General features: G+C 40.1%; 2 protein-coding genes across 5 annotated transcripts in view; one reads left to right on the plus strand and one right to left on the minus strand.

The window, feature by feature from the left end:
* The window catches only part of mocos (molybdenum cofactor sulfurase), a 14,433-nt gene extending 3,007 nt beyond the window's left edge, over positions 1-11,426 (minus strand). The window contains exons 1-11 of the mRNA XM_010766822.1: positions 11,042-11,426; positions 10,876-10,965; positions 10,731-10,797; positions 9,993-10,637; positions 9,820-9,896; positions 9,498-9,697; positions 9,272-9,388; positions 8,817-9,197; positions 8,565-8,727; positions 8,345-8,432; positions 7,866-7,990 (exon numbers count right to left, since the gene is read on the minus strand). Of these exons, the coding sequence (XP_010765124.1) occupies positions 7,866-7,990; positions 8,345-8,432; positions 8,565-8,727; positions 8,817-9,197; positions 9,272-9,388; positions 9,498-9,697; positions 9,820-9,896; positions 9,993-10,637; positions 10,731-10,797; positions 10,876-10,965; positions 11,042-11,153 (2,065 nt within the window). The 5' untranslated portion in view covers positions 11,154-11,426. The remainder of the gene's footprint in view (positions 1-7,865; positions 7,991-8,344; positions 8,433-8,564; positions 8,728-8,816; positions 9,198-9,271; positions 9,389-9,497; positions 9,698-9,819; positions 9,897-9,992; positions 10,638-10,730; positions 10,798-10,875; positions 10,966-11,041) is intronic.
* Positions 11,264-24,924, plus strand: LOC104941687 (poly(rC)-binding protein 3-like). 4 transcript variants are annotated; one of them, XM_010766818.1, is made up of 13 exons: positions 11,264-11,338; positions 16,928-17,040; positions 17,218-17,241; positions 17,359-17,391; positions 17,469-17,585; positions 17,961-18,092; positions 18,520-18,648; positions 19,648-19,737; positions 20,319-20,360; positions 20,772-20,847; positions 21,730-21,782; positions 23,160-23,329; positions 23,651-24,924. In XM_010766818.1, the coding sequence occupies exons 2-13, from the start codon at positions 16,963-16,965 to the stop codon at positions 23,991-23,993; spliced, it is 1,287 nt and encodes a 428-aa protein (XP_010765120.1). In that variant the 5' UTR covers positions 11,264-11,338; positions 16,928-16,962; the 3' UTR covers positions 23,994-24,924. The 4 variants fall into 4 exon arrangements, with proteins under 4 accessions (XP_010765120.1, XP_010765121.1, XP_010765119.1 ...); XM_010766819.1 differs by lacking the exon at positions 11,264-11,338 and adding an exon at positions 11,539-11,623; XM_010766817.1 differs by lacking the exon at positions 11,264-11,338 and adding an exon at positions 13,674-14,092.
* Positions 24,925-27,388: the final 2,464 nt, after the last annotated feature.

The following is a 27,388-nucleotide window of genomic DNA, read 5'->3' on the forward strand; positions in this document are numbered from 1 at the left end:
TATTCAACTGGCGGCCCGCGGGCCAGATGCGGCCCAGAACCAACTCCCGAGTGGCCCAGCCTCCCGTAGCCAAATTCCTACACTAGTACAGACCTTGAAAGCAACACTCCGCGTTTCATAGAAACCACCAAACCACAATGTAGCACGTTTTTTGAAAGTGCATCTAGTGGTGCTAGTAACGGTGGTCCTATGATAGCAACTCTAAAACATGTCTCTCTCAACTCTGAAGCGTAAACAGAGACAAAACGGTCATTGAATGACCGTTTTGTCTCTGTTTACGCTTCAGAGTTGAGAGAGACATGTTTTAGAGTTGCTATCATAGGACCACCGTTACTAGCACCACTAGATGCACTTNGACGTTAAGTGCTGTTCTTCTTCCGTTCAGAGACTTCATAAAGGTCGTAAGAGAATAAATGGTAAGTAAGTTCACTACAATACGGAAATAGACGATTACATGTCCGTCCTTCTCACCATTTGACAAGAGAGATCAACCGACTGTATTGCCAAATTTCAAAATGTCCGATTTTTTGTACCTCCGTAAAAAAGGGGAAAATAAAATAAAAATCAACAGTAAACGTGTAAAGTAACCACCGAGCGGAGAGGTGAATTGAGGACGCTCAAGTTAGTCAGCACAGTGGTGTTGTGTTCCTCTTATGACCACTCCTTTACACACAACATCAACAACGTATGTAAACGACTGCCCCTTGATGTAAACTTATGTCAAATTCCTTTATAGCAAAAAAACTCTGTAACAATATTCCCTACAAAACAGGTATTATTTTATTATATCGTAAATATAATAACTTAACTAATAACATCTCATCAAAACGTAAATATAAATTAAGTAATGTAATGTATATGAATAATGAATGAAAATAGGTTTGCCTGATTGTATAAAGTTAAGACACCCGTTAGGGGTCCTCGTTAAACCCGACTTCACTGTGTGCTGTACGACCTGACGTTAACAGCGAACCCCGGGGTACACGGTCACCGCAGGACGTGTGTGTGTGTGTGGTAGTGTGTGTGTGTGTGTGTTGTTTTGGTGTGTGTGTGTGTGTGTGTGTGTAGTGTGTGTGTGTTGTGTGTGTGTGTGTGTGTGTGTGTATGTGTGTGTGTGCTACTGCTCTCAAAGGTCCAACTTTAACTCCGCCTAGAAAAATTACAAATCTCCAACAAACAATAATAAGTACACTCTTATAACCGAGTATACTAAGTTTACATATTTGTTTTGTAAACGTATTCTTTTTTTTTTTTTTATAAACAGGTGAGTATCACAACTATTCTCGATAATTTTTGAACTTTTTGATAGGGAATTTTCCTTGTAAATCTTGTCTATTTTTTACAACACTAATTAAACGTAATTAGCGCAATTGATAAAATTAGCTGACTGTCGGGATTAAGAACATATATAGCCTCTGGATACGATTACGGATTTTTATCGTACTATCCCCACGTGAAATTTTCTTCGAATAGGGTACGTAAAAGGGATACATGTGATATCACCCCCACCATTAACATAGGGCCAAATAAACGAACCGGAGAGACTAGACTCGAACCTTAGCGGTTAATTAAGTCCTGTAGACGTGATACAACAGACCCATTCTGGGATTGAAAGGAGAACCAGTATGAAGTCACAAAGTCTGTGGTCAGATTACGTAGACCGTCGTGGGTCGTGTTGCGTCTGACAGAGATGTAAGTTAATCGGGAGGGTCGTCAGTCTTTGCACCTAGGCGGGCTCGAGATCGCCTCGTTTTGTCCCGTCCTACTACTACCACCACAAAAGAGGGAGACCTTAACATTATCTGTTGCAATCGCATAATCGTTTAGTTGACCACCTGTACCAGAATGTAACTCGCCCAACTAACTTTTTTAGTTGGACGTACTTGTAGAAAAACTAGGTCTGATTAATAAAACACCTACTAGTCTGTTATTCACAAAGTGGTACAAATGAAAAGAAAAAAGTTGTAAAAATTGTGAAACTACGAACGGTTTTGAAATAAATGTCATGTGGATCTCAGTCGAAAAACCTTTTGTCAGTAACCTATAATTTCCAGGGGATAATATGAAAAAAGACATAGTTATATAATATGCCAGAGCTCTTATATTTTTTTTTTGTACAGAGACTTCACAAACCGAGTTTGTGGGTTGTAAAGAACGTCGAATGGATTAGTGGTGGTGCGCGAGAACAAAGTCGGGTCCAAAGTTTCACGACTAAGAGACAGACAGTGAAAACTACTTTATTCCTCGGGGAGGGGTGCGGAGACTCTCTCTAAACCAGATCTTTCTTGGTGTTGCCACGAGATCCTCCTCTAAGTGCCACTATTCACCCCCAATGGAACCAAAACCACTAACCGATTACCAATGTGTTCGTCTTTTTTTGAGCAATACTGTAAGTATTTTCATCGGTTTTTAGCCAAAAATCTCTTCTCCCTAGTCTGTTTTTCACTGTTTAAAAAAAAGTACTTTGAAAGTCTTAGAGAATATTTTTTGCCCTTTTTCACCTAAAACGTATTATCCACTGGAAATTCTAATTCGTTGAGATAATGTTTGAGGTTACCACTTGTACAAACGATGACGCAGTACACAAAATGTCGATAGGGCCGACTCAATACAAGTTTTTCCTTGTTTATTGATATGTTACTCAGTTTTATGCGGGTCACAAGAGCTTGCCGAGCAAAAAAGATAGACACAAAAGAGGAAAATCATCAGATCTCATGACATTCGACACTTGACTAATGTCTCTCTTCTTATTCAATACACTTCGACTTCGTCTAGCCGGAGAGTTCTGGAGTGCCTATCTACCTCGTTTTAATTTCAACGACCCTTACTTTGCCCTCTGAGGTTGCTAGGTGAACAGTAGGAGTCTTCGGCCCAAAAACTCCTTTTCCCCCTGACTACGTCTTATCTCCGTATCTGTAGTATTAGTTATGACATTATCGACACACTGTTTTACGAAGCAGAACAATGACATTACTGATTTCCATCTAAAATACCTTATATAGACCTTTAGGGTTATTAACATAATTGAAAATACTATATAGAAAAACAAACAAGTAGGGTCTAGCGAGGTGATCCGAGCATACTCCGAGAGGTTGTCGAGGTTTTATTCCCTGTTTGACTTGTTACTGTAGAGGTTCCAAGTTTGTGTGTGTGTGTGTGTGTGTGTGTGTGTGTGTGTCGTGTGTGTGTGTGTGTGTGTGTGTGTGTGTGTGTGTGTGTGTGGTGTGTTGTGTGTTGTGTGTGTGTTGTGTGTGGCTGGTGTGTGTGTGTCGATGTGTGTGTGTGTATGTTTGCCCGCATTGGTGTATTTGGTGACAACAAATTTTACTTAAATCTCCTTGTCCCAACTTCAAAAAGCGTTAACGAACTCGAGTTGAGCTATCACGAGGGAATTTGTTTCAAGTTACTCGGGGAAAATTCCGCCCTTTTCGGTGTAGTCAAAGGGGCTTCATAAAAAGGTAACACACAAAGATTGACTTTTGTTCTTTCAGTGAGTTCAGCTCAGATATTGCCAAACACTTGTATCTCGACAAACCGATGCAAAATAAGAACAACAAACTCCAACCATCCGCATTTAGTGAAAGTCTTTTTGTGAACAAAATAGTAGTGGTAACCGTTACGAAGCAGTTGTAGGGCTAATCGCTAGCTATAGAATTTACGAAACTGTTATTTTATGTAAATTTTTTTAGAGTAAGACACCTCGTCGGCACCCGCGACATTTTTTCGGCTGCCTGGTTAGTAGACTCCGGGCGGGCAGATTTCATTGACCTACCCCCGGGATTGGACGGACCAGTCCGGAAGGAGACCCGTGTTTGAATATAGAGCAACGGTAGTAAGCAAGTACACGCGCAAGCACACACAACCTCCTCCCCGAGACATTCTTCAGACCTAATATGGCAATTAGCAATTTGACTTATACAACATTCGCAAGTTGTACATTTGACTCATACAATAACCCACCTTCGAGTGATGCTCTAGTTTCTTCATGTTTTGTTTTTTTCCCCTCTTGCTTGCGCCGGACTGAAACTGTCTTTTCACCAACATCTCTTCACCTGCACTAGTGGCCGTATCAAAGCCGTGATTGGTCAGATGTCGATTCATTGCAACGGTGTCGGGTTACAGACGTGCTCCCCTTGTCACCTCTCACTCTCGCGTGTCACCGGGGGGTGCGCAGAGAACTGTGTGGCTCGAACAGGAGCTGCCTGGACGCTGCAATCATGTTGCGCGCACTATCCGTGCTGAGTGTGCTGACTTTTCCCACAATATCCCACTGTCTGGCTACCTGCATAAAGTCAAGTGCTCGGCGCAGTTGTCGGCGAAATGTCACTCCTCTGTTTTCATTTAAACAGCTCCTTATATCCGTTAGCGCAACTAGCTAGCACCAGATGCTAACAACAACAATACACGTAAGGTGTTCCTGTTCTCGCTCGCTCGCGCCACACATACACACACCCTCCCGGTCCTCCCGATGGCCAGTCGGTGCCTGCCGGTGAGCGTGGAAGTGTGGTCTGCCACAAGCGGGCGGCAGGAGCGGGGCTGTCAGCATCAGCTTGTAGATATTTTAAACTCGATGCGCTCTGAAACTACGGGGCGGCCGAGGACAAAAAATACACATGCGTTAACACATTATTGTTAACGCCTTATTAATGCGTTAACTTGACAACCCTAATAAAAATATATTAAAAAAGTGTCTTGCTCAAAATACCAAAAAGATCACCCATTCTAGCCATGCCTCATATCCCTCTATTTCACTTCCTGTTTCGAAAGTGTTGATTTTGGGTATAAAGGTTTAAAAAATAATAATAATAATTAATATAAGAAAAAAAGGAGGGGTCTGAGCTCATGCGGGAGATGCTACTGGCAGATTCTGCCGTGATGAAACGCCATCTCATGGATTATCAAGGATTATTTCTGAAACAGTATGGAGCTCAAAGGCTTTCTCTCTTGCCGGTTATACCACAAGGTGAATTCCTTTTTATTTCCTGCTTCTTCACACACATGCTCTCCAGTACAGGTTAGCTCTGAGTGTTAGCGATCCTAATGTAATTATAATATGATTATAATCAGGAGAAATATGAAGGGTGTATTTCAAGTTATGCAAACAGGTCATTGGGATTTTTGCTTATCAACTAAGATATGTTAGAAAATGTTTCCAACTTGAATTGACTGAATTTATTTGAAAAGTGTTCTTATTAACACATGAATACTACTGTGTAATATATTTACATTTATATTTAAGAATATAAGACAAGCACAAGTTTCATTTGTGGGCCATATTCCATTATACTTTTTGAATTTGCTGACAGCCGATTCAAAATAGTGGGCGGGCCGCATTTGGCCCCGGGTCGTATTTTGGACACTACTGTTTTAATAATACCTTTTAAAAGCTTCTCTGTAACCAAAATCCTCTTTATCTCATCATACACGTTTATTGAAAAGCTGGCTGACAAGGAAAAAGAAGGTAAAACAACCTGCGCTGTAGCGTAGCATTCAGCTTCTTGTGGTCCATGATGATCTGGTCTTTTTCTCGCAGCTCCGCCCGGATTTGCTGGTTCAGCTGCTGCTGATAGAAATACAGCGCTAAAACTACAGTATCAACACTTCTGTGTGGGTGTGGATATGTGCGTGTGCGCTCAGAAACAAAAATGGTCTGCAAAGCTTAAAATCCCAAAGTTCCCTCTATAGTGTATTAGAAAAGCAGCAACTTTATGATTTCAGTAGGCATGAAAAATGGGATGAAGCCAACATTAAAAGAAAATGCAGATGTCCCCTTTTAGTTCAACTATAATGTGCTCTTCTCTACATCTTCTTCAAATACTTTTTAGAATATCTCATTGTGATGACAGTAATATTTTCAGGGCAGTAAGGCCATTTGCACTCTTTGAAATTAGGTTTTTGTCAGTTTTAGTTTTTCTAAAAACCTGTATTTTGTTCCTCTTTGATGTGTGTGTGTGTGTGTGTGTGTGTGTGTGTGTGTGTGTGTGTGTGTGTGTGTGTGTGTGTGTGTGTGTGTGTGTGTGAGAGAGTGTATGTGAGAGAGNACTAAACATGAAGAAACTAGAGCATCACTCGAAGGTGGGTTATTGTATGAGACAACTTGCGAATGTTGTATAAGTGAAATTGCCAATTGCCAACCTCTTAAGCCCCACGGACCCGGTTCCGGGGCCGAAATTGCGTCATTTGCAGGAAACAACGTCTAAGGAACCTTGCCCACCTCAACACCGAAAGATACAAACTCGCGACGTTATCAACAAAAACGTACATCAAAACATGTGGCGCAAGGTAGCCTACAACGCTAACATGGCTTGCCTTGTTTTTGTCTGGTCAAAACTGGCCTTCAATGGCATTAAAACGACAACAACGATGCTGTAGTTAATCCATAGGTTAATATCCAATGTGACTGTGTCCCTTTTGAAATTTTCTGATAATCTTAAGCAATAAAACTGCAATTCCGTTTTCAAATAGTAGAGCAGGCCATTCCTACGCTCTGTAGCAAGATTGAATGCGCGAAGACGCCATCTTTTTTTTTTACATGAGTGTGTGCGATTTCCCTTCGATTCTATTGGCTTTAACGGTCAGAAAGAGATGTCACATGTCAAAATCGAAGAAGGGGGGCCAGAGATAAGGAAAATCCACCCAAATGGCCCCAGAAGAGGGGTTTTTTGCTAAATCTGTCTAAAAAGGTCAAATATCACTTATTTTGCATCAATCTTGATACTGGGTACTTATTATATGTTCTACTTTGGATTCCTAAAGCTTTTGGTCTACTAACCCATCATCCAAGGTTAGTTTTCACTATAAGTACAAAATATATTTTGGACGGACACTATAATTTACAGTTTTTTACCATGTTCAATCTGAATTTTCTTTAAAATAAGAGACATCTATATTGATTCTGACTTTTCTACATCCAACTCACAGGTTTATCATTACTTTGAGAAAAAAGATTATGAATTTAACCCTTTTAGAAGGGAAGATATGGTCATTTGTTCTGGGAATGTCATTTTCGAGCCTGAAACCTGAAAAACAGGCTTGGGGTTTAAGAGGTTAATAAGCTTTTAGATATTATGGGAGGACAAAAGAGACGGTATATTTGTAATAAGGATTGCTACTCAGAATGCAAATAGTTGCATCATGTCTTGTGTGCCCTGAGGGATTATATATATATATATATCAATTACTAAGTTATGATTTTTGATGTTTTAATAATGTTCATCACTTTAATGCTGCAGATGGTGAAAGTGGAGCTCATTTTATTACCTTATATACTGCTGGAAATCAAAATCTATAACAATTACATTATAATAAATACATTGACCTAGTGTTATGTGAGCTCTATTTTATTTTCACACAGTATTGTAGACAGTAAAATGTATTATAATGTATACACGTAATTAAATTCTGTATTAACAAATAAACAGAGTCTGTAAGATCACTTGTTTTGCAAAATAAATGTAAAGGAGTAAAAAGTACAATATTTGCCACAGAAATGCAGTGGAGTAGAAGTATAAAGTAGATGGATGTTGAAACACTAAAATATGAGTAAATCAATAAATGGTACTTTAGTGTATTTACGTTTTGACTTTCTACCACTGTATATGTGTATATCATTAAATCAGCCAATCTTAGCCTGAATGGCACATTTCCTTTTACATAATACACTGGTTCTATTAAAAAGAGCAACTTGCAAAGGGAGAAAAAGAGGACATTTCCAAGTGACCATCAGAAGGGAATGCAAGGTCGCAGCCTAAGCCAGGCAGTTATAATAGGATATGTGACCTTGGACTGCTCATGTACAGCATAATAGATACATCCACAGTGCAGAAATAAGACTGGCAGAGCAGGTAAGATGCTTATACAGGTACCTCCAATCGGCTTCTTCTTCATGTCTCGGGTAAAATCAGGACTTTGTCTTATCAGGCGGCATGGCTGCCCAAGGAAGTCTGAGAGCCATGATGAAGCCTCATCCCCACAGTCGACAGTCTCCACCCTGGAGGAAGGTGGAGGATTATGATCTGGAGGCCCCGAGGGAAATCTACAAAGTTTTATGCTGCTCACTATCTGGTGCTACATTTAATCCAAAAATCAGTGGAGGAAAATTAGATCTTTTCAAACTTGTCATACGGGTATAGTAAATCAATATAATCTCTTGTTCATTGTTTTTCCATTAAAAGTAGTAAATAACTGGAAATTCATATGAAAGAGAAAGCAGGGGACGTTATAGTGCCACAGCAAGAACAATGTAGCGAGAGAATTCACTGATACGAGTGAAAAATATGAGTGATATGTGTCACAGTATTTCCTGCAGCAGCTGCATTCACATGTTTGAACACCGCCAGCTCACCTGTCACCACAAACTTTACTCTGACACACCCGGTAGCTCGTGTGCGTTTGAGTGTTGTTCTCCAGGGGAACCGAAATGGTATCCATCCCTGCAGGTCATTTGAAAAACAAACATTAATACTTTAACAAAGGGCATTTATCATAGGAAATCCGAATGATTGATACTTCCTATGTCTAAAAATGGTGTTTATTTTTAGTCAGCTGCAGACACACTGCTTGACCTGATGCTTGCAGGAGCAGTTTGTTTGAGGGCAGGTGGACTTCGGGGCGAATGAGGCATAAACGCCGCTCCCTCTTCTGGCTCAGACACACGCCGTTTCCATTCACCACCATCCAGCTTCTGTCATAGCGTAAACCCAGCGGTCCTACTGGCCAGTTGTGGACCTGCATGAAGAAAAAGGACTAAGCAAAGAGAAATAGGAAAGAAGGGGACAGAAACATATTTTAAAAAGACAGAAATATTTGGTTCTAACCTCAAAGGCCCCACAGGATTTAATAGGATATATGTAGATGTTGGTAAGAGTATAAGCCCCCCCCTGGCTGTTTGATTCTCGGTGTCCAAATCCCCTCAGTGCTTCTGTACTCTTCTCCTTCCCATCTACTTTACATATTTCTCCATTCGTTATTCTGATTGGAATATCTTCATTCACGCCGTGGGATGCTGCTGTGGCCGCTTTTAGCTTCTCTAGTCTCACTTGGTCCACTGTGACTGGTTTCTCTACAAAGCACTCAGAGACAAAGTTCAGGAACTTTTGACAGTCTTCAAATGTCGACATGTAGCCAAAGGACACGCGTACAGATCCGGTCGGCTGGCCCTCCACTAGGTCGAGGCTGTCTCCGCAGACGTGGCCGGCCTTGAGGAGAGAAAAGACAATGTTTTATTCTACCTACACACACTTTGAAATTCTTCCTTTTGCTTGACTCTCACCTGCAGGTTTCTCCTTATCTGCTCATTGCTAATCCCGAGGAAGGACTGACAGGCCCCGGTGTTGCAGAAGCAACCTGTTCGCACATGGATATTGTACAGACTGGCCATTCTGTCCACCTGAGGGCAACGGAGCAACTGTGTTAATATTCAGCAGCGCTGCCTACGCATAAATATGCAATAATTGAACTGTTGTGAAATAGAACAAAATCTTATTTATTGAATGCACCTGAGAATACCCAATTATCTGTCCATGAGAATCCTTGAGGTTGAAGTTTAGGATTGCGCCCTGTGTGCTTGGACTCTCAAACTGGCCTTCGGTGTATATCTGAGCCACTGGTCGCCCGTTGCCATGGCAAACACTTGAGAGCAGCATGTAAGTGTAGCGTGCCAAGCCAAACGTGTGCTGTTGGATGTTGTGCATTCCCCCTGGAGCCAAAAAGGGATGAACACAGGGAGGCTTGATGTTAACCTTAAGCAGATCATGAATACATTGCATATGTATTATGATTCTGCAACTAAAATATGTTTTAAGTTTTTCCATACAGCACCTGTGATTCTGTCAAGAGCTTCAAATCCATGATTGACAGCAATAATGTCCAAGAAAGAGACAGTCCCGTCTTCAAACCTTTATCGTCGAAAAAGTAAACAGTGCATATTAAAATAAGGTTGCAGCAGCTTTCAAAGGATATCCAAGATTTAGCTGGCTTGTACAGTGCTTTACCTGTCAGAAATGTTTACAGCTGGCACATAATAATCTTCCCCAGAAAGGTAAGCTGCTGCTGTGCCTCCTCCAAAATAAGTCTTTTTTAGTATGCCTGCTGCGTTGTGACGGACAATAAGGGCCCCAAGACCTGTGGGGAAGCCAAACATCTTATAGAAGGAGACGGGAATGAAATCAGCAGGGCACTCCTGTAGATTTAGAGGGGAGCAGCTGACATGAGATGCAGCATCGAGCAGCACAAACCAGCGTCCTTGGTGGTCACATGCTGGGTAAAGGCGTTTCGTTTGGATGCCTCTCACATGGCTGAGGGGATACTTCCTCCCAGAGAAGTTGCTCTGCGCTGGGTAGCAGAAAAGATGTGCCGTCTGGCAAATAACATTTTCACCTTGAGCCTCATCTTTTGCCCTGTTTTCCACTTCCTGAGGGGAGACAGGCAGGGCAACTGCTCCCTGGGCAGAAGTCAGTCCTCTCATGCCTACTACAGAGGTGTGGCTGTCAGTAAAATAGCAGAAGAGACTCCCAGCCTCGCTCTCAGACTGCGGACTCCAGGGAAAGCTCTCAGCAACTAATTTGAGTGCGGCTGTACATCCAGAAGTGAAAATCACAGAGTACTCCTCAGGGGTGGTGTTAAAATGCTGCAATATCCTGTAAAAACACCAAAACATTTATGTTCACCTATTTCATCCAGAAAAGCTGTTCAAAGGGGCCCTGATAAAAATATGTATTAATAGAATTTACCTGTATCTGACTCTCTCCACTGTGTCATGTGTCAATCTACTGCTGGGGTGATGGCTGTGGGGGTTTCCTATTTGAACATATACAAATAAATGTTTTTAGTTTTTAGAAAAAGATAAACAGTTGAAATTAATGTGACTTCTCTCACCATACACATTCCTTGAAATGTCCTGGAAGTAGTCTCTGACCAGAGACTCTGGATACAGTGTAGTTGCTGCATGATCCAGATATGTTATCCCTGTTTGAATGAGTAGAGCAGACATGTAAATATAGAGACGAGTAGCCTGTCACTGCGGCTTGTGAACAGCCATTACCTTTAGTGCGTTTGAACTCCTGCTCAATCACGTCTTGTAAGTTTTCCCCATAACCGTAGTGACTCCACCACTGCTTAAAAGTGTTAAAACTGCAAAGTTTTTGGAAATCCATCGACCTCTTTTCGGTTAGAGAGCTACAGAGCAGACCGCGGGGCTGTTATGGTTTCAGGCGTTTCGACAGACACTACTGCTTATCATTGACATGTTTCAAAGTCCGGGGAACTGCAGCTGACCTTCATAGTCCTCCTCCCGAGTCGTCACGCATACCGGCTCGAGGCTAACGTTACTTACTTTCTGGTAGGTACAGCATGTTAACACGTGAGAAGAATACGTTACTGTTTACTTTTTGTGGAGGTCAGCACAGCTGGTAAGACTTCTGTAACAACTGGTTTGCTATCATGTGACTGAACGTTTTTTTTTTACTCTCCTCCCCCTTCAACTTTTAGCTTTATTTTTTAGATAGCTATTAGCATGTTGCTCAATATTAGCTAACATTTGCTTAATATGGAGTGCAATGCAAACAGCAGCTAACTTGGCAGAACACCAGTGAAGGAAAATAAGAAAGCCATTTACAAATGTTCAGTGAGTATTCAACTTCATTCTAATGTATGTTAAATAATGAACATTATAGGCGATATTATAAAAAATAAAAAATGACTGTAGCCTTATATGTTATAACAAATATGCTTGTATTTGGGTAAATGTAGGGTCCAACACCCATTTTACCAATAACTATTTGTATCATTATTTGTTTGATTATATGTAATATGTATATTTCAAATACAACAGAATAAAGCCTACTGTGATAACCTACAGTATACATTACATATATACACATCAAAACAGATGTAGAAAAGAAACAAATATATAGACAGGATACATAGAGAAGCAAACAAATAGGCCTATACTGAAATAGCTGGTATGTATTTCAATAGCCCTGCCATGCATTACTTTACAGTAGGGTCTACTAAGTTTGTTTTGCAAAACATTTGAAAAGAATAATCTTCGTAGTTTGTTTCTCTTATGTAATAATAATACCTACACAGGCAGGATGCTGCAGGATTTCCACCATGAGGTAAGGGAGGAACAATGTTTTCTACATCTTTATTTAATCTCATACAATATGATAAAGACACAGATTTGTCTACGCCAAAAAAAAAGAAGTCTAACGTTGTTAACAATACTGTAATTTTCCCAAGTGGTAATGTATCAGATTTCAAGTGGGTCATGTCAGTCCACCATGCTTGAAAAGGTTATGTTTATTTCAAATGATAAAGAAAGAACTATTTAAATATTATATTGATCTTTAATCCGTGTATTCAAGGTACCCCTCGTTTTTTTAGGGTAAACTTCTATTGATCTTCAGTATTTAAACCATATCCTTAATTTAAACCCAAGTCCCAAGTCCTCATTGCACTAAAGGAAGATGCACATGAAGCAATCACGATGTTAAACGTTGATGTTATTCCATTGTAATGATTACTTAATCCCAGGTTATTAGACCTGCAGACTGTTATTAAAGCTAATTATGAACCATGTATTTTATATGTTTCAGTTAGATACAATAATTGCAGCTATAACTTGCATTTCTCTTCATTTTTCATACTTTATGTTTCATAATTTTTCTACGCTGCTTTCAGTAGTTACAACTGATTACACCACCAAAAAGTCTCAGAAATCACTTCACAGTAATCCCATTACATATAATCCCAGACTCTTTAATCTCATTGCCACGCAAAGGTATATGAAGGAGGAGGACATTAGTCACAATAAGTAATTGGCATGAAATGTCTGATCATCCCATGGTCTCTAAAAGGATAGCAATAACTGTCACATACTTTGCCAGACAACATGCCCTTGACAGCTTTCACAGCTTTGTTGTGGTTATGATTATGTTTGTAGTTTGAAAACAAAAAGACATATGGTTGTTCAAGTTTTATCAGACTTATTCTGGACTTTGATTGACCTTTACTTAACCCCACATTTCCAAAAAGTCCCTTTTAAAAGAGAAGAATGGCAACAACCTTTGCTTTAAGATTATCTTCATCTTTGTGTTATCATAAGGACATTCAATCCGTTTAATAACAGGGATACAATTTTGAAATTGTATTGAAATCCCAGTTGAGAAGTAAATGTGCCTGCTTAGATGTCTGATAGATGGCCATGAGGCTCACAGCAGTCATCATTGTCCCCGTGCAACGCAGTGAGTAGTAATTAAATCTGCCACTTATGCTTCACTGATTCATTTCCTTCACAATTTTGAAGCTCAGCTGAATACATTTTTTCTTTGCAGAAGGGTTGTATTGTATCCAGTATGGCCTCATTACAAGGGCAGAAGGGCTTGGTGTGGGGGAGGGCAGAGGCAGTGAGGGGGGAGAAGCACCCCATGAAGACATTGTGCTTAACATCACTAAATACCTCAAACGCCACATTGTCCTTCCCAGCCCTCAATTAGTTGGGGTCCTTGTACAAAGCACCGATTTCATACAGGAAGATTTATTTTTAGAGAAAATCCGGCCCTGTGCATGCGGGAAGCTCACTGAAAATCTAATGAAGAACACAGCAGTCATGCAGAGTTGTTAGTCTCAGAGCAACATCGGTTAAAGCTTCTCTTCAGTGACTCCATGTGTGTTTTTGATGCCTGCAAAAGGCTAGACCTCTCCAGTTTTTTGTTGTGTGAGCTGTAACTGTAGCCTGCCCTATCTGTGCTGGACAGTGTCCAGCCGAAGAGCCTCTTTGCCCTGCCCTCAGGCCTCGCAGCTTGTGGATCTCCGTGCGGAGGAACGCCTCTTTGGTGCCTGTGACAGGGAGAATTAGGCAAGAGATGCGGGTTCACTTGCCCTGCGTAGGGGCTTATCTTGGGCTAAGCTGAGGGACTAATAGCAAAGCCAGCCTCCGCTCCAGCCGGTCTGAGGGCAAAGGGAACCATCTGTCCAGTCTGTGGATAGCTGACAACAAAGGGACAAACATTGAACACGGACTACAAACTAAAAGGCTGTTCATTTAGGAGATTCCAGAAATACAGAAAAGGAGCAAATATTTTTATAAAAGGTCAGTACTTATTTTTTCATTACAGGCCTCTTGCTGAGCCACAACTGCCAGGGTCAGACTCCTCACAGCTCAGATTCAACCGCCAACAATGTTGCAGACTGCAGTAATGTTGGGGTTTAGCCAGACACAAAGTTGATGTTTAACTTTTTATTTAGCCGTCCTTTTTGGTTCTTTAAAACTAAAGGGAGTGTCTGCCTTCATTTTAATGCACCCCTCCTGACTCCCATTAGTTCATTTGTGCTGGTTGTTTTCCACTCTGCTGTGTCTAAAAGCACTTTGTTGCCCTCTTAACTTCAGAGATAGTTTGGGCTACAATGAATGTTCACATTAATGCAAACATGAATCTCTGATAGTGAAACCTTTGTGTTGAGGGATGATTGCCATGCTGCATGGCCCCATGTTTACGGTCTGATATTTGATGGTTATAAATAGATATTTAATGTAGATACTTAATAAGTGATTTGAAATAATTTCATTTTGATAAAGACAAATAATTTAACACATATTGTTTCAAAATGTTTTGAAAATTATACCAATGTTCTCTATTGAAGGGATTTTCACCCTAAACTGTAGCACTATTGTATGTAATAATCTTTTAAAATACAATGATCTTTTCATTACAATTTTCAGAATGTGAAACATGGCTTTGTTTTAGCCTCACATTTTGAATACATTTTCTTATAAAACCTCTCAAGTAATCCACTTACACATTGTTCTCTATTTCCCTCAAGGATTAATGCCCTGTTTTTTTTTCATTGTCTGGAGTACATTTCTGCTTGTCAGTGCTCCAGGATGATTCCTGTAGATTATCTGTTTTATTATGTATACTCTGAGGGTGCTGTTGTGCACCAGTGTTTTGTTCGGAAGTCTTGAGTGGGCGCTGACGTGCTAGAGGTGACAGAAATGGGTCAAAAGGGTCTTAGCATTAACTAAACAAATCCCAGCCTATAGGATTAGACTGAGATGTGTGCTGTTTATTTGATGTATTCACTGTAACTTTGTAATGATACAGAGAGAGAAGAATAGCTGTGTGTCTTGATGACAACCTCCACTTGTAAATCCTTTAGCTCAGTCGGGTATTATAAATACTAGAAGCTGCTAGAACAATAACTTGTTGTAAATGTGTTTCTGCTTCTGAAAAATTCAGTGTGATTTATTTCCTGATTTGGTCACATTCCAGTTCAGCCAGTTGTCTTATCCCCAGAGTTAGCAATACTTGAGTGAAACCCTCACTTATTTTGGTAATTTTTTAGGTGTTAAATGGCAACAGCGATATCTGTATTTTTAGGATATGTTGGATAGTTTGATGTTGTGGGGAAGCACTCATTATGAGAGTTGGATGAGAAGATTGATACCAGTTTCATATCTGTCTATTAAATCTGAAGCTACACCCGATCCATTAGCCGTTTAGCTTAGCTTAGCATAATGGCTGGATGCAGGGGGTAAAGCAAGCCTGGCTTTGTCCAAATGTATCAAAATCCAGCCCCTGTTAAGGTAATTTGTTAACAGATTATATCTGGTGTATTTCATCTTCACAGGGATTAAGTAAAGTGCGAGAAAAATATGACATGTTATCATCTTTTTTATGTTTTTGTAGGTATTTCTGTTGTAGTTTGACAGCATCAAGAAAGCTGTTTACAGTCTTTATTCTAAAGTAAGCTAACTTGCTACAGATCTAGCATACAGACAAGGGAGCAATATCTTCTAATGTGCTGTAACTGGGAACAACTCATGCTTACTCGCAAGAAACATGCTGCCTTTTCCCCGCCCTTTCTCTAAGAAAGTAAATCCACTTTTGCAATACACCAATAGGTGAAGTCTCTCCGCTCACTCAGTCCATATAAACAGTCCCCTTTTAAAATTAAATTGTGTATAATGTCTCCCAACTGTGGCTTGTACAAAGCCTGGTGTCAAAATAAATCTGCTGAAAGCATTTCTCAGAACCACGATGGTGTAATAAACAAGGTGACATTTGCACTTCTTAGACATTAAGTCTTCTCACTGTCTGTTATTGCGCAATAAGCTGCCCTTCCTACACTGCATCGAGACATTCTTTATTTGTTCTGCAAATACAACGAATTGGATACGCGGCTACAACAGAGCCGACATTGTGTGGTGTGATATTAAGAGGCAGTCACACTCACATCTCCTGGTCCTTTGTATCTTATCTTATCCAAGAGACTCTCACAACTTGTGTTTAGCCAGAACTAAAGAAACAGTCCCATGTGAAGATTGCACCTGATAGGACTATCTTCAACCGTTCACAACAACACGGTCAGATGACAACAATGATCCACAACTCTTCAGAGAACATCAGCCCCTTGATCAATTTCAGCCTTTTAGCTGCATTACAATAACTGTTCCAACTTTTCTGGCTACTTTACACTCCAAATAGTGAAGGTAATGAGCCATGACAGTTTCAAATTGAGGCCTGTTTTATCTGCTGCAGACTGATTTAACAACGATGATGCAGCTTATGCACAGTTAATGCTGTGAAAGCTTTCACATTGGCTGTGTCTGGTCACTCTTTCCCAGAAAAAATCCCGTTGAGCACAGGCAATGATACATTTCTCGCCAATGGGGCTGTAATTCTGTACAGAGAAGAAAAACTGGGTAGTTATCATGAGCAGTGATGATGAACACAATGACTTAACAGACAGGGAAGGCAAGACATGTATTAAAACGTAAAGTTCATCAGTCCTCTTCACACAGTTTGACTTTGTAATAAAACTCCAATGTTGTAGATTGCCTCTTTATTTAACAGATAATTTACTGAATCATGGAGTTAATGTTATGCTCAGGATTTGTGTTGTGTCTTTTCTTTCTTTATTGCAGAGAGCTTATACATTTAAGCTTGGCAAACACAGAGAATGTCCGACAAGGAGGAAATGGTTTCAGATGGGAGTCTGAATGTCACGCTGACTCTCAGGCTGCTGATGCATGGGAAGGTAACATTGACAGATGCGGAAGTAGTTAAAATAATTGACTGTATTTTTGTAGTAATAACCTAATGGTCGGGTAATAGCATGTCATTGTTGTAAAAATGATTACCTCCTGCTCTGGATGTGAAAAGCTGAGAAGAAATTGTGATTGTTTGCTAAGCCTTGTAATCTTTTCATTCATAGGAAGTTGGCAGCATAATTGGGAAGGTATATTTATTTTACAATCCATCAGCATTTATTGATTCATACTGCTTTCTTTCCAAGTGTCTTCATTTAAAAAAACTAATCAATTGTCCTGTTTGGTATTTTCCCACATGATTCTAGAAAGGAGAAACAGTGAAGAAAATGAGAGAGGAGGTGAGCATTCACTTTAATTTAATGTGTTCTGGCGTATCAATTTCAACAAAATTGAGGCTGAATGATTTTGTTTCCAGAGTGGCGCTCGTATCAACATATCTGAGGGATCATCTCCTGAGAGAATAGTTACCATCACAGGGCCGACAGAGGGCATCTTCAGAGCTTTCTCCATGATCGCACAGAAGTTTGAGGAGGTACACAGAAATGAATGTACAACAAACCCCACTGCTAGTGATGTGTGTGTGTGAGAGACAGAGAGGAGAGGTGGGGTTGAGCAGACAAACAGAATGGCTTATTGACCGGTGCAGAATATTATTCCTTATATTAATGTATTTTTTTACGTTGATAAAAATATAACCTGCTCCAATAACATAATTCCCATTACTACCCACTGCAACTTTTAACATATCATCAATAAAAATTATATTGTTTAACACAAGAGCAAGATTATTTTAAAGATTGCACTGAATGCCCTTTTTTCACAGTCCTGCAGAAAAAGGAAACTTGTCAAATCAAGCTGACGTTCTTACAGTCTGGGCTGAAAAACATATTTTTGAATTCTCCCTCAGGATATTACTGCAGCGATGACAAACAGCAACGTGACAAGCAAGCCACCTGTGACACTGCGCCTGGTTTTCCCAGGGAGCCAGTGTGGCTCCTTGATTGGCAAAGGAGGCTCCAAGATCAAGGAGATCAGAGAGGTAGGGGTTCTTTTATTTATTTAATAATTTGTTATATATAGGGAAGCTGTTTCCTGCTCCCAAACGGGGACACACAATCTCCTCCCTGCTGATTTGACAGCAAGTATCAAACACTCCTGTCAAACTTTTATTTTTCTCTGCCTTAAAAATTAGTGTATTTTTTGGGTTTCCGCTCATGAAAATCCCACTGATTATTCCTGTAAAGATCGGCGGAGGATGAATACTCATTCTGAATGGACAATGTTTCTGTGCGCCTCTTCAAATATTGGAGCACACATTGCTATTTGGCTTGCAGCTGCTCCCTGCATGTCAAAATGTGTTCGGGGTAATTTGCGGGGTGCTTGAAACCGTATTTCAATTTGGGTGATGGCAAGCACTTTTCAGCAATAAATAGCTTTTGTGTCTTCTGTTGTCTGTCCATGTTAAGACCACAGGCGCTCAGGTTCAGGTGGCAGGAGACATGCTGCCGGACTCTACAGAGAGGGCTGTCACAATCTCCGGCACTCCACAGGCCATCACTCAGTGTGTAAGACACATCTGCTCTGTCATGCTGGAGGTAAGCACTGTCACACAGCAGATGATCCTCACGTCCAACAACTCTATTTTGGCGTCAAGTCTGTCACATTTGTTTACAGGGGGGTAAAAGGTATTCAGTAGCACTTTCAGGATATGTTCTGTTCCATCTAAACCTTTTTACTCCTTCACGGCTTAAGCTTTGTGTTCAGGTTGTTGCAGTAAGTCATCCTCATGAGCAACAATAATGGCAATATTTGTAAGGATGTTCAACACATTATTACTCTTTTAATATATGTATTTGACTGATATACCCCTAAAACCTTGTCAAAGGAATATTAGTACTTAACACAAATATGTTGATATACTTTTTCTATTAAATCATAATTTCCGTTTTCTTTTTTTTTAAAGGGGCCTTACTATTGAAGTCTGCTCTGATTATTTAGCCCGGCTCTGTTGCAATTGGTCAACTACTTAGAGATACCCCGCCCGTTACATGCAATGTGTTGGAGTGCTAGCCAATAGAAGTGCGAGTGTTACATAGTGATGTCACCATGTTACAGAAGTAAACTAAGGAGTCCAATGGTAGCATTGCACAAAATCCTATATAACACACTACAGGACAGGGACCCCCCCCCCCCCCCAAAAAAAATAGGGCCCTTATTAATATTTCTTTAACTACAAACGTAATGGTAATCCCTGATATATATAGTAAACTATCATTTTTTATATTCTTTTTAGAAAATTGGAACTATAGCTTTAATAGATTCCTCTAAGTAGGAAGAATGAGTTGAGAGCATTCAATCTTTCTCTTTGTATTGTCAAAAGAAATGACCTATTTTCCAGTATTTTCACATTTGTATCATGAGTTTCTGCGGGCCAAGGTCTCATGTAACTTTCTCAGCTGATGAAAGGGGAATAAAAAGATTCAGCAGGAAGGTATAAAAGGGATATAAAATGCATCAGTGTCAGTAAGAGCTATTTTCTCCTTCCCAGCGGTGTATACATTCTGAATTTTTTGTTTGCAATGCTGTGTCTCCAGTCTCCACCAAAAGGAGCAACAATACCCTACCGTCCTAAGGGTATTCCTGCTGGAGCCCATGCAGTATTAGCACAGCAACACCCTGCACAAGTAAGTAGAAAGATATAACTGAGATTCTAACATTACAATTGAATGGGCTCCTTTTTAGTGGGGGCTTAGACTCAGATCATTAAGCCCTCTTCACCACTAGAGGGACACATCTGTGTAATTATACAGCGATAAGCTTTTCATATTGTAATGCTGTAAGCAGTAAGATGAGGTAATGATCACATTAGAAAGTATTCGGACAAGCTGTAATGTGCGGGAGACATGAATAGCCATTTACATTAATAATTCCCCACGCAGTGTGAGACCTAAAATATGTCGTGACTTTAGCTCAGCTGACTAGTCGCTGTCCTGAATTTGGCACAGCCTGCTCTGACCTATCAGACATCTGTTGATGTTATTGGATTTCTGGCCATGGTGAAACAGGGGGAAAAACAGCAGATGACATTTAGATGAAATCCCATCAAATCCATACACATTAGAGCTATGGAAAAGAGGAAGAGAATGGATTTTCAGAATTGCACTCAGAGATTGCCCTGGTGACAAATTCACATTTCACATGGCATGTGCGAACATGTATATACCTCCTAGTTATATAACCCCATCTCCTTTCCTATTCCTTTCAGGCCTTTGCATTTCCAGGGCAGTATGCTTTTGCGCATCAAGATGTAAGTATGCTCATTTGAGTGAGTGACACCTACCCTTATGACCTTCCTTCTGCCCAATCCTTCCAAGCCACCACTTTGCCCTCTGTATTCCCTACTCTGCAAAGATGAATCTTCAGTAACCCTGATCTGTTGACATTACCAATACTAACACATTGTAGCAGCATGCATCGATTGAAATGAAAGTGAAGATCTTAAAGAGTTCATGATCAGTGATAGCTTTGTAGATTTGACTGTATTTTTGCAGATGACTGCCATGAGAAACCAGCATGCTTTCTGAATGAAATGAATCTCTTCACACTGACACTATCTGTAATGTTTGTGAACTTCAGATTGGCTCTGTATTGTAGCTGTCAGCTCCTCTGAAATAATCCAGATTGATTGGTTAGCTCTAACTTCCTTCCTACCCTGCAGTTGACCAAGCTTCACCAGTTGGCTATGCAGCATATCCCCCTCCCTTCCCTTGGGCAGAGCAACCCTACCTTCCCTGGTACGTACCCACGGCTCCCCGGGGAAGTCCATCTATCCCTCTGTCTTCACTCCTCTTCGAATCACACCATCAACACCCCCTGTCACTTCAGAGAGGAACACCGATATCTCCATTCTCTCAGAGTTTTCACACTCACACAGGTTTCTTTTAGTAGAAGGTGGCTTAAAAGAGATGTGCATATAACAAAAACTGACCTGTTAAGCTTCGGCGTCTGAATCTATTTGTACCAGATAAAACAAAATAATATTAAAAGGGATCTTTTCAAGGTTAAGCCACCATAATAGTCTATTATCAGCAATATTGAAAGTAAGTCACTGAAATATGTATTAAAACTATGTGACAGACCGAATTAAATACATTAAAACAGAGTTCTCTGAGAGGTAAATGTGACAAGTTTCAGAAATATTTACAGTGTGGTGAATATTTAACTATTTCTCATATACTCCCCAAGAAATTCAGCTCCATTTGCCCGATTTCCCCCTCCAAAAAACAAATCCTAATCTCTCGACCCCACCCTCCACCTCTGCAACATTTCTCCTCCAAATCTAACATCGTCTTCTCGGGCAAACCATCCCTGACCTCAGCCCCCCCACGTACTCATAAACTCTGCCACAACTAACTCAGGACACAACATTTCAACATTTCTGATTATATATATACTTGTTATTTCTACCAGAATGTAGCTTATCTTATTGTTGCAAAGCAAACCATAGAATGTGTGCTGAAGATGTTTATATGTGCCTATCTAGAAAGATGTTCTCATATTCCTAATTTAACAGTGTACCAGTGATAAACTAGATAAAGTAGGTTAACTTGTCATGCGGTGAAAATGGAAGCCATTAGTGCCATACTGTTGTTCACATCTCTTGTCCTACTTTACAGGATATGATGCATCTGGCCTCACAAGTTCACAAGAGCTGGCAATACCTAATGATGTAAGTGTCACAGTGTTTGTGTTGTCCCCGCACCGCTAATCCTCATGCTACTTACTGCATTAACACTTTCTAGGATGACAGCTTTAATTGGGCATTTTGGATACATTTATTAACTTAAATTAAACACATCACAAATATCATTCTAGTATTTGTTGTGGCTAGAATATTACCAAAAAATAGAAAATATGTAAACAATAATATACAGCATTCTATTAGCTATTCTACTTCAGTTTTAGGTTTCTTTATAATCTATCACCAGAATCTATAATAATCTCAGAATGACATGTGATTTTGGGTTGTATAGGTTTTATCCGAGCCTTTGACATTGATTGAGGGATCGAAATGTTTGACAAATGTGTTGATTCACATTCTTGTGGAGAGTTGGAGGACAGATATAACTCTCATATCTCAAGTCAAGTCCAACCTAATATGCCCAGATAGGGACTATTGGTATGTGCAACAGTGCAAACAGCAATAGCAAAAACACACATGCTGTAGGGCAATTACATAAAACACATTATAAAAAACAAACAGTTAGCTTAACATAATGGTGGCTGGCTAGTTATCATGTTGTATCTGATATGTTTGTGTAATCTGTACAAAAACAAAATTACAAAAACAAAATGTTGTGGTTTTATTGAGGTTATGGACTATTTCTTGGGCACTTGTTTTTTTTTTTTAAAGGAATAATAGACTAACATAATGATCATTTGTTTACCAATTACTCACCCTTTGTTACCTTGAATTCTTTATTGAAGAATTGGGTGAATGTTGACCACGTTTAAAACAGCTCATGCCATATTATCCAAATCTCATGTATCCAGTTGTACATTTTAATGTAAAGTTGTATGCTCATTACTCCCCAAACACAGATTTTTGCTAAAAACCTTAAAATCTTTCCTTCTTTAGATGCGGCACACCTCTGCAAGTGTCAGATTGAGTGTAGTAAATAATAACATTTGAGCAAATAGCATGTGTTAAGGAGGTTTAGTGGACAAATGTTCATTTTGTGGCTATCTGTTTCCCGTCTTTGTGCAGAGCTAAGCTAACTGGTTGCTAAAGTTAGCTTTGTATTTGCCTTACAGGCATGGGAGTTGTATCTATGATCTATCTAATTCTCGGGAAAAAGATCAAATGTATATCTCCCCAAATGTAAAACAAGCCTGTAGTGTTAGGATTTGCAGTATTTCAAGTCATCTTACAATAGCATTATGGTATGTTAGTAAAGTCTTCTTCTGAAATAACTTTGAGGAGATTCTGCAATCACACAGCTGTTTGGCATTTGCTTCCACATGCTGTTTTGAAATCTAATTCCTGAAAATCATAGAAACATGAACTGTTTTGCCATAAACATGTTTCCATTCTACCCTTTTCTAGTTTATTGGCTGCATAATTGGAAGACAAGGCAGTAAGATCAATGAGATTCGCCAGGTCTCTGGAGCTCACATCAAAATTGCCAGTGCCACTGATGGCTCAGCCATGCGCCAAGTCACGATCACAGGCTCGCCGGCCAGCATCAGCGTCGCCCAGTACCTCATCAACGCCAGGTAAGAATTCAGGCAGGGTGGCCGTGCTCAGCAGGGCGTCACACCTGATGATAAGACAGCCAAACAGCATGCTTTTTAAGAGGGCAGAGTTATTGTGCTCAGAGTGAGGCTGGATTTGTTCCATCTCACTGCTCCGGTCTCTTGACTGCATTCAAATCCTTATTGTCTTTGCTTTTTTAACACATTCCTTCTTTGATACTCATGTTTTCTCCTTTCTCTCACCTCCCTTCTCCTTTTGTCTCACCCCATTTTCATTTCCCACCTTCTCCTCTGAACCCTTCACCATCTGAATCCCCCCCCTCCAAACGTCACATCCTGCAGCTTAGAGATGGCTAAATACACCATGCAGGCCGCTTCCTCTGCGACCCCCGTTGACCTCAACATGAGCTTCTCTCAGTCCGCTCCCTCCAATGCTGCTACCTCTATGGCCGTCCTGGCGGCAAACACCCAAGCCCCCATTAACGTTCACTCTCCCTCCACCTTACAAGCCCTCCAAAACCAACATTACGCCGTCCCCGTTTCCAGCCTGCTTGGCATGAAAACTCTCCTGGCTGTCCACCCAGCAGCCGCTTCCAGCCTAGCTCAGGGTTTATGCCCTTACACTGCAAAAATGACAACCGCCGGCATGAAAAAGTCTGACCGGCAGAAGTTCGCTCCTTATTGATGTCAGCTTTATTAGTCTAGTCAGTGTAGCTGACTGGTAAGACATAAAAAATTATGAGAAATTATTTTAAAATGACCATAGAGGCTTAAAAATAGCTTACGCCAGTGTGTGCAAGTGTTGCCAGTGTAGCACTTGTTTCACATAAATTGGAAGATTATTAAGAACAGAACTGAAAGGGTGTTCGTATTAAAACATGTCCTCATTAATTAAAACTGGCAGCAGAGGTGCATATTAACTCAGTATTATCTTGTGGACATGCATAATAATTCATTAATGTTGGTAACTCAGGCTTATATTAGTATCCTGGAAAAAGGTATTTTTTTCCAATGGATTCATGTTACAGAGCTTTATATGAAGACTCCAGGAGAGGTATTTTACATGATGCAAATATTGACTTAGTTTTTTATCAGTGTCACTAGTTTACAATACTTTTGTATTAGATAATGCAAACTAGTATCACGAGTATGGTGCTTTGTTGGCAGCAGGCTGTTAAAATGTTTGTCTTGTACAGTAGAGGTCAGTGTGTTTAGTATTTTTTAAGATTTTGTTATGGTTTTATGGATTGTCAACTTAACCTTTCCTCACTATAGGCTCTCCTCAGTGCTAACAGGCTTGGGTGTTCTGTAGTAGCATTGCGCTGTTGCCGTTCTGATGGGATTATCCTAAAGCCACATTGGATTCTTGTGGATTTCACTCTACACTGTAATCCTGTAGAGCGGGACTGGCATAACTCATTCATTGTTTCTGTATGCTAGTTTTGTTTCCTGTTCTTTTTTCCAAACCTAAATGACTGGAATGCTTAAATTTTCAGTGTCTGAAATGGATTCTGAGCAATTATTTTAATAAAGGTTTTATTCATGTGTTTCTGATTTGGGTCTACCCCCAAACAATGCAGATTTGTAAAATTCGTTGATGAAATGACTTTGAAATAAATGGGACTTTTTATGAATACAGATTGGTTGCTTTCTTTTAATCATACTTCACATTTTTTGTTAATCATTCACTCTTAAATACAAACATTGACTCTGTTAAATTATGTATTGTTTATTCTTGAGTAGCATTGAGCTAAATTACAGTTAAAACGCATTTTGCATTCTTTTTATTTTTGTTCAAACTAAATCTTTATGTTTGAGACTATGTATGCATGCAGTGGATGAGGTGTTTGAGCTGTTGATATGGTGTGATATTTATCTTATTTTCACATTTTGTTGTTGCAAATCATTGACATACTGTAAACAAACTGACATGAAAAGGTTACATTTCTCCCGTGTTTCTGTCTGACCTGTATAAAACCAGACACCTGGAGTAATATGACTCATAGCAAACAGATATTATTCTCCATTTTCTTATATTTCTCCAAAAAGAAATTGTGCATTTACAGCCTGGACATGTAAAACATTAAACTGCAGTGAAACAGAAATATAGAAAACAATAGAGAGAGTGGTATCGGGGGCCATTAGCAGTCTGCAACACTCAGACATTTACAGGTTTTGGCAGTTATACAAACACAATCCTGCACCGACTAGTCTGTGGTATTATGGAGGCAGTTGTTGATGGCAGAGAACACAAAGCTCCTGCCCAAACAAACTTTTCGACCTGCACTCTCTTTAAAACAGAAGCAAACTTGTGCTAACCTCACAGTAAATATTCAGCACATGTTGTGGCAAATTCTCACGGGTCCTGGAAAAGAACAACTTAACCTCCAGTTGTCCGCTCAAGCATACTGCTAATGGGCAGGTAGGGCAGTGAAGTCTGTGCTGCTTTATCCCTACCCCCTTTGATTTTTACTTCCCCCTCTTTTACTGTAAAAACCATGAGGTGGGCACTCTGCCTGATCCATGGAGTACGGGTATAGCGAGCCATGCGGTCCACTTCCACAGGAGGGCTCGAAATGCTGAAGTGGAAGATAATCAATAGTTAATGGGGGCAGTAATGTAATGACAGTGAAGGATGACATTTGAACCTCGGGGAAGGTGTAGCAGTGGAGAACAGTGCTGCATGTATGCTGATGGGAGCCCAGGGCAGTTATGGGTTCACAGCCAGCTTCTAATGCTATATTAATGATTTCCCTTTTCAACCTGACACGGGCAGGAGTGAGGGTTTTGGAGCTGCCATCATGGCGTTTTGAAAAAACAATTTGGAGGTAAATAAATACTGTATTTATTTTTGTAGGTGTACAACCGCTAGAAAGCTTGTTGTAAATTCGTAGGCAGGGCTCTCACATAATCCCTGGTGGAAAAGGACTGCGATACTCCAGGGACAGGCTAGCATATCTCTGTTGCCTGAGGTAGAAACATTTAAAGTAAAAGTAGCAAGACAACAATATAAAAAGACCTGCAATCAAAATGTACCTAATAGAGTAGAAAAGTATAAGTAGCGACAAGAGGTATGCAGGTACAATGATTATTTTTACTGATGCATTAATGTATAATATTGCAGGTGGCCACAGAAGAAGAGTGCTGCAGGGAAAATAAAAAGGCACATGTTTTTTTTATTGAATTTTGGATTATGGCAGTAAATAGGCTCTGTCATCAACACAAGTTTATGACACTTACATATTTTCTTCAGCAGACAATATTCACAAACTATGAACTTCTGAAGCTTAAATTCAATTGCAAGAGGTACAAAGCTAACGTTGGCTATGAACAAACTACACCACTGTCGCAGGACTTTGTGTCAAAACCACTAAACTAAAAGACTGTTGTTGTGATCACGTTTAGTCTTATTAAGCTACTGAGCAAACACCTCTTTTGAGGAAGGTAAACAAATCTAATTTCACTAGTGGGGTATTTGTAGGCCTACTGGCGGATGTTATGTTGTATGTAGAACAAAACTTTACAATCTTTGAAGCTAATGTTAACCACAGGTGTTACATCAAGTGTTTAACCAAACATCCAGTTAAACTTAATCTTCCAGACAAGGGACCCAGAGATGCAAAAATGTTTACTTGTTTACAGATTTTAGGCTAAATGTAGCACATGCTAACAGGCTAAACGAAGATGATGAGCATGGTAAGCATGTTAGCAGTGGCGCAACAAGGTTGTGATTTGCCCCGGTACAAATATTGTTTTGCCCCCCTCCATTGCCCCAAACATAAGCACACGCTGATGCGCTCACACACGCACGGACATACACTCTCTCTTGTCCTTTCTCTTTTGAGCGCGGCTCTTGTTTGCTGTACATTATAAAGGCAAGCTATTACATTTGTTATAATGCTGCCGAACTTGCTGCTGCTAGCTACACAGTACAGTACAGGTTGATTAAACGGTTCGCTTGTCACGCAAGGTATCACATGACATGAAAGGGAGCGAGGTCATTGGACAGACAAATTACAAATTCATTTAGGTTGCTTGGTTACTTTGAAGACTGCGTGAACCGATCAATGCCATTGGGCC

Source organism: Notothenia coriiceps, unplaced genomic scaffold, assembly GCF_000735185.1.
Source record: "Notothenia coriiceps isolate Sejong01 unplaced genomic scaffold, NC01 NC01_scaffold00003703, whole genome shotgun sequence".
Classification (NCBI taxonomy): Eukaryota; Metazoa; Chordata; class Actinopteri; order Perciformes; family Nototheniidae; genus Notothenia; species Notothenia coriiceps.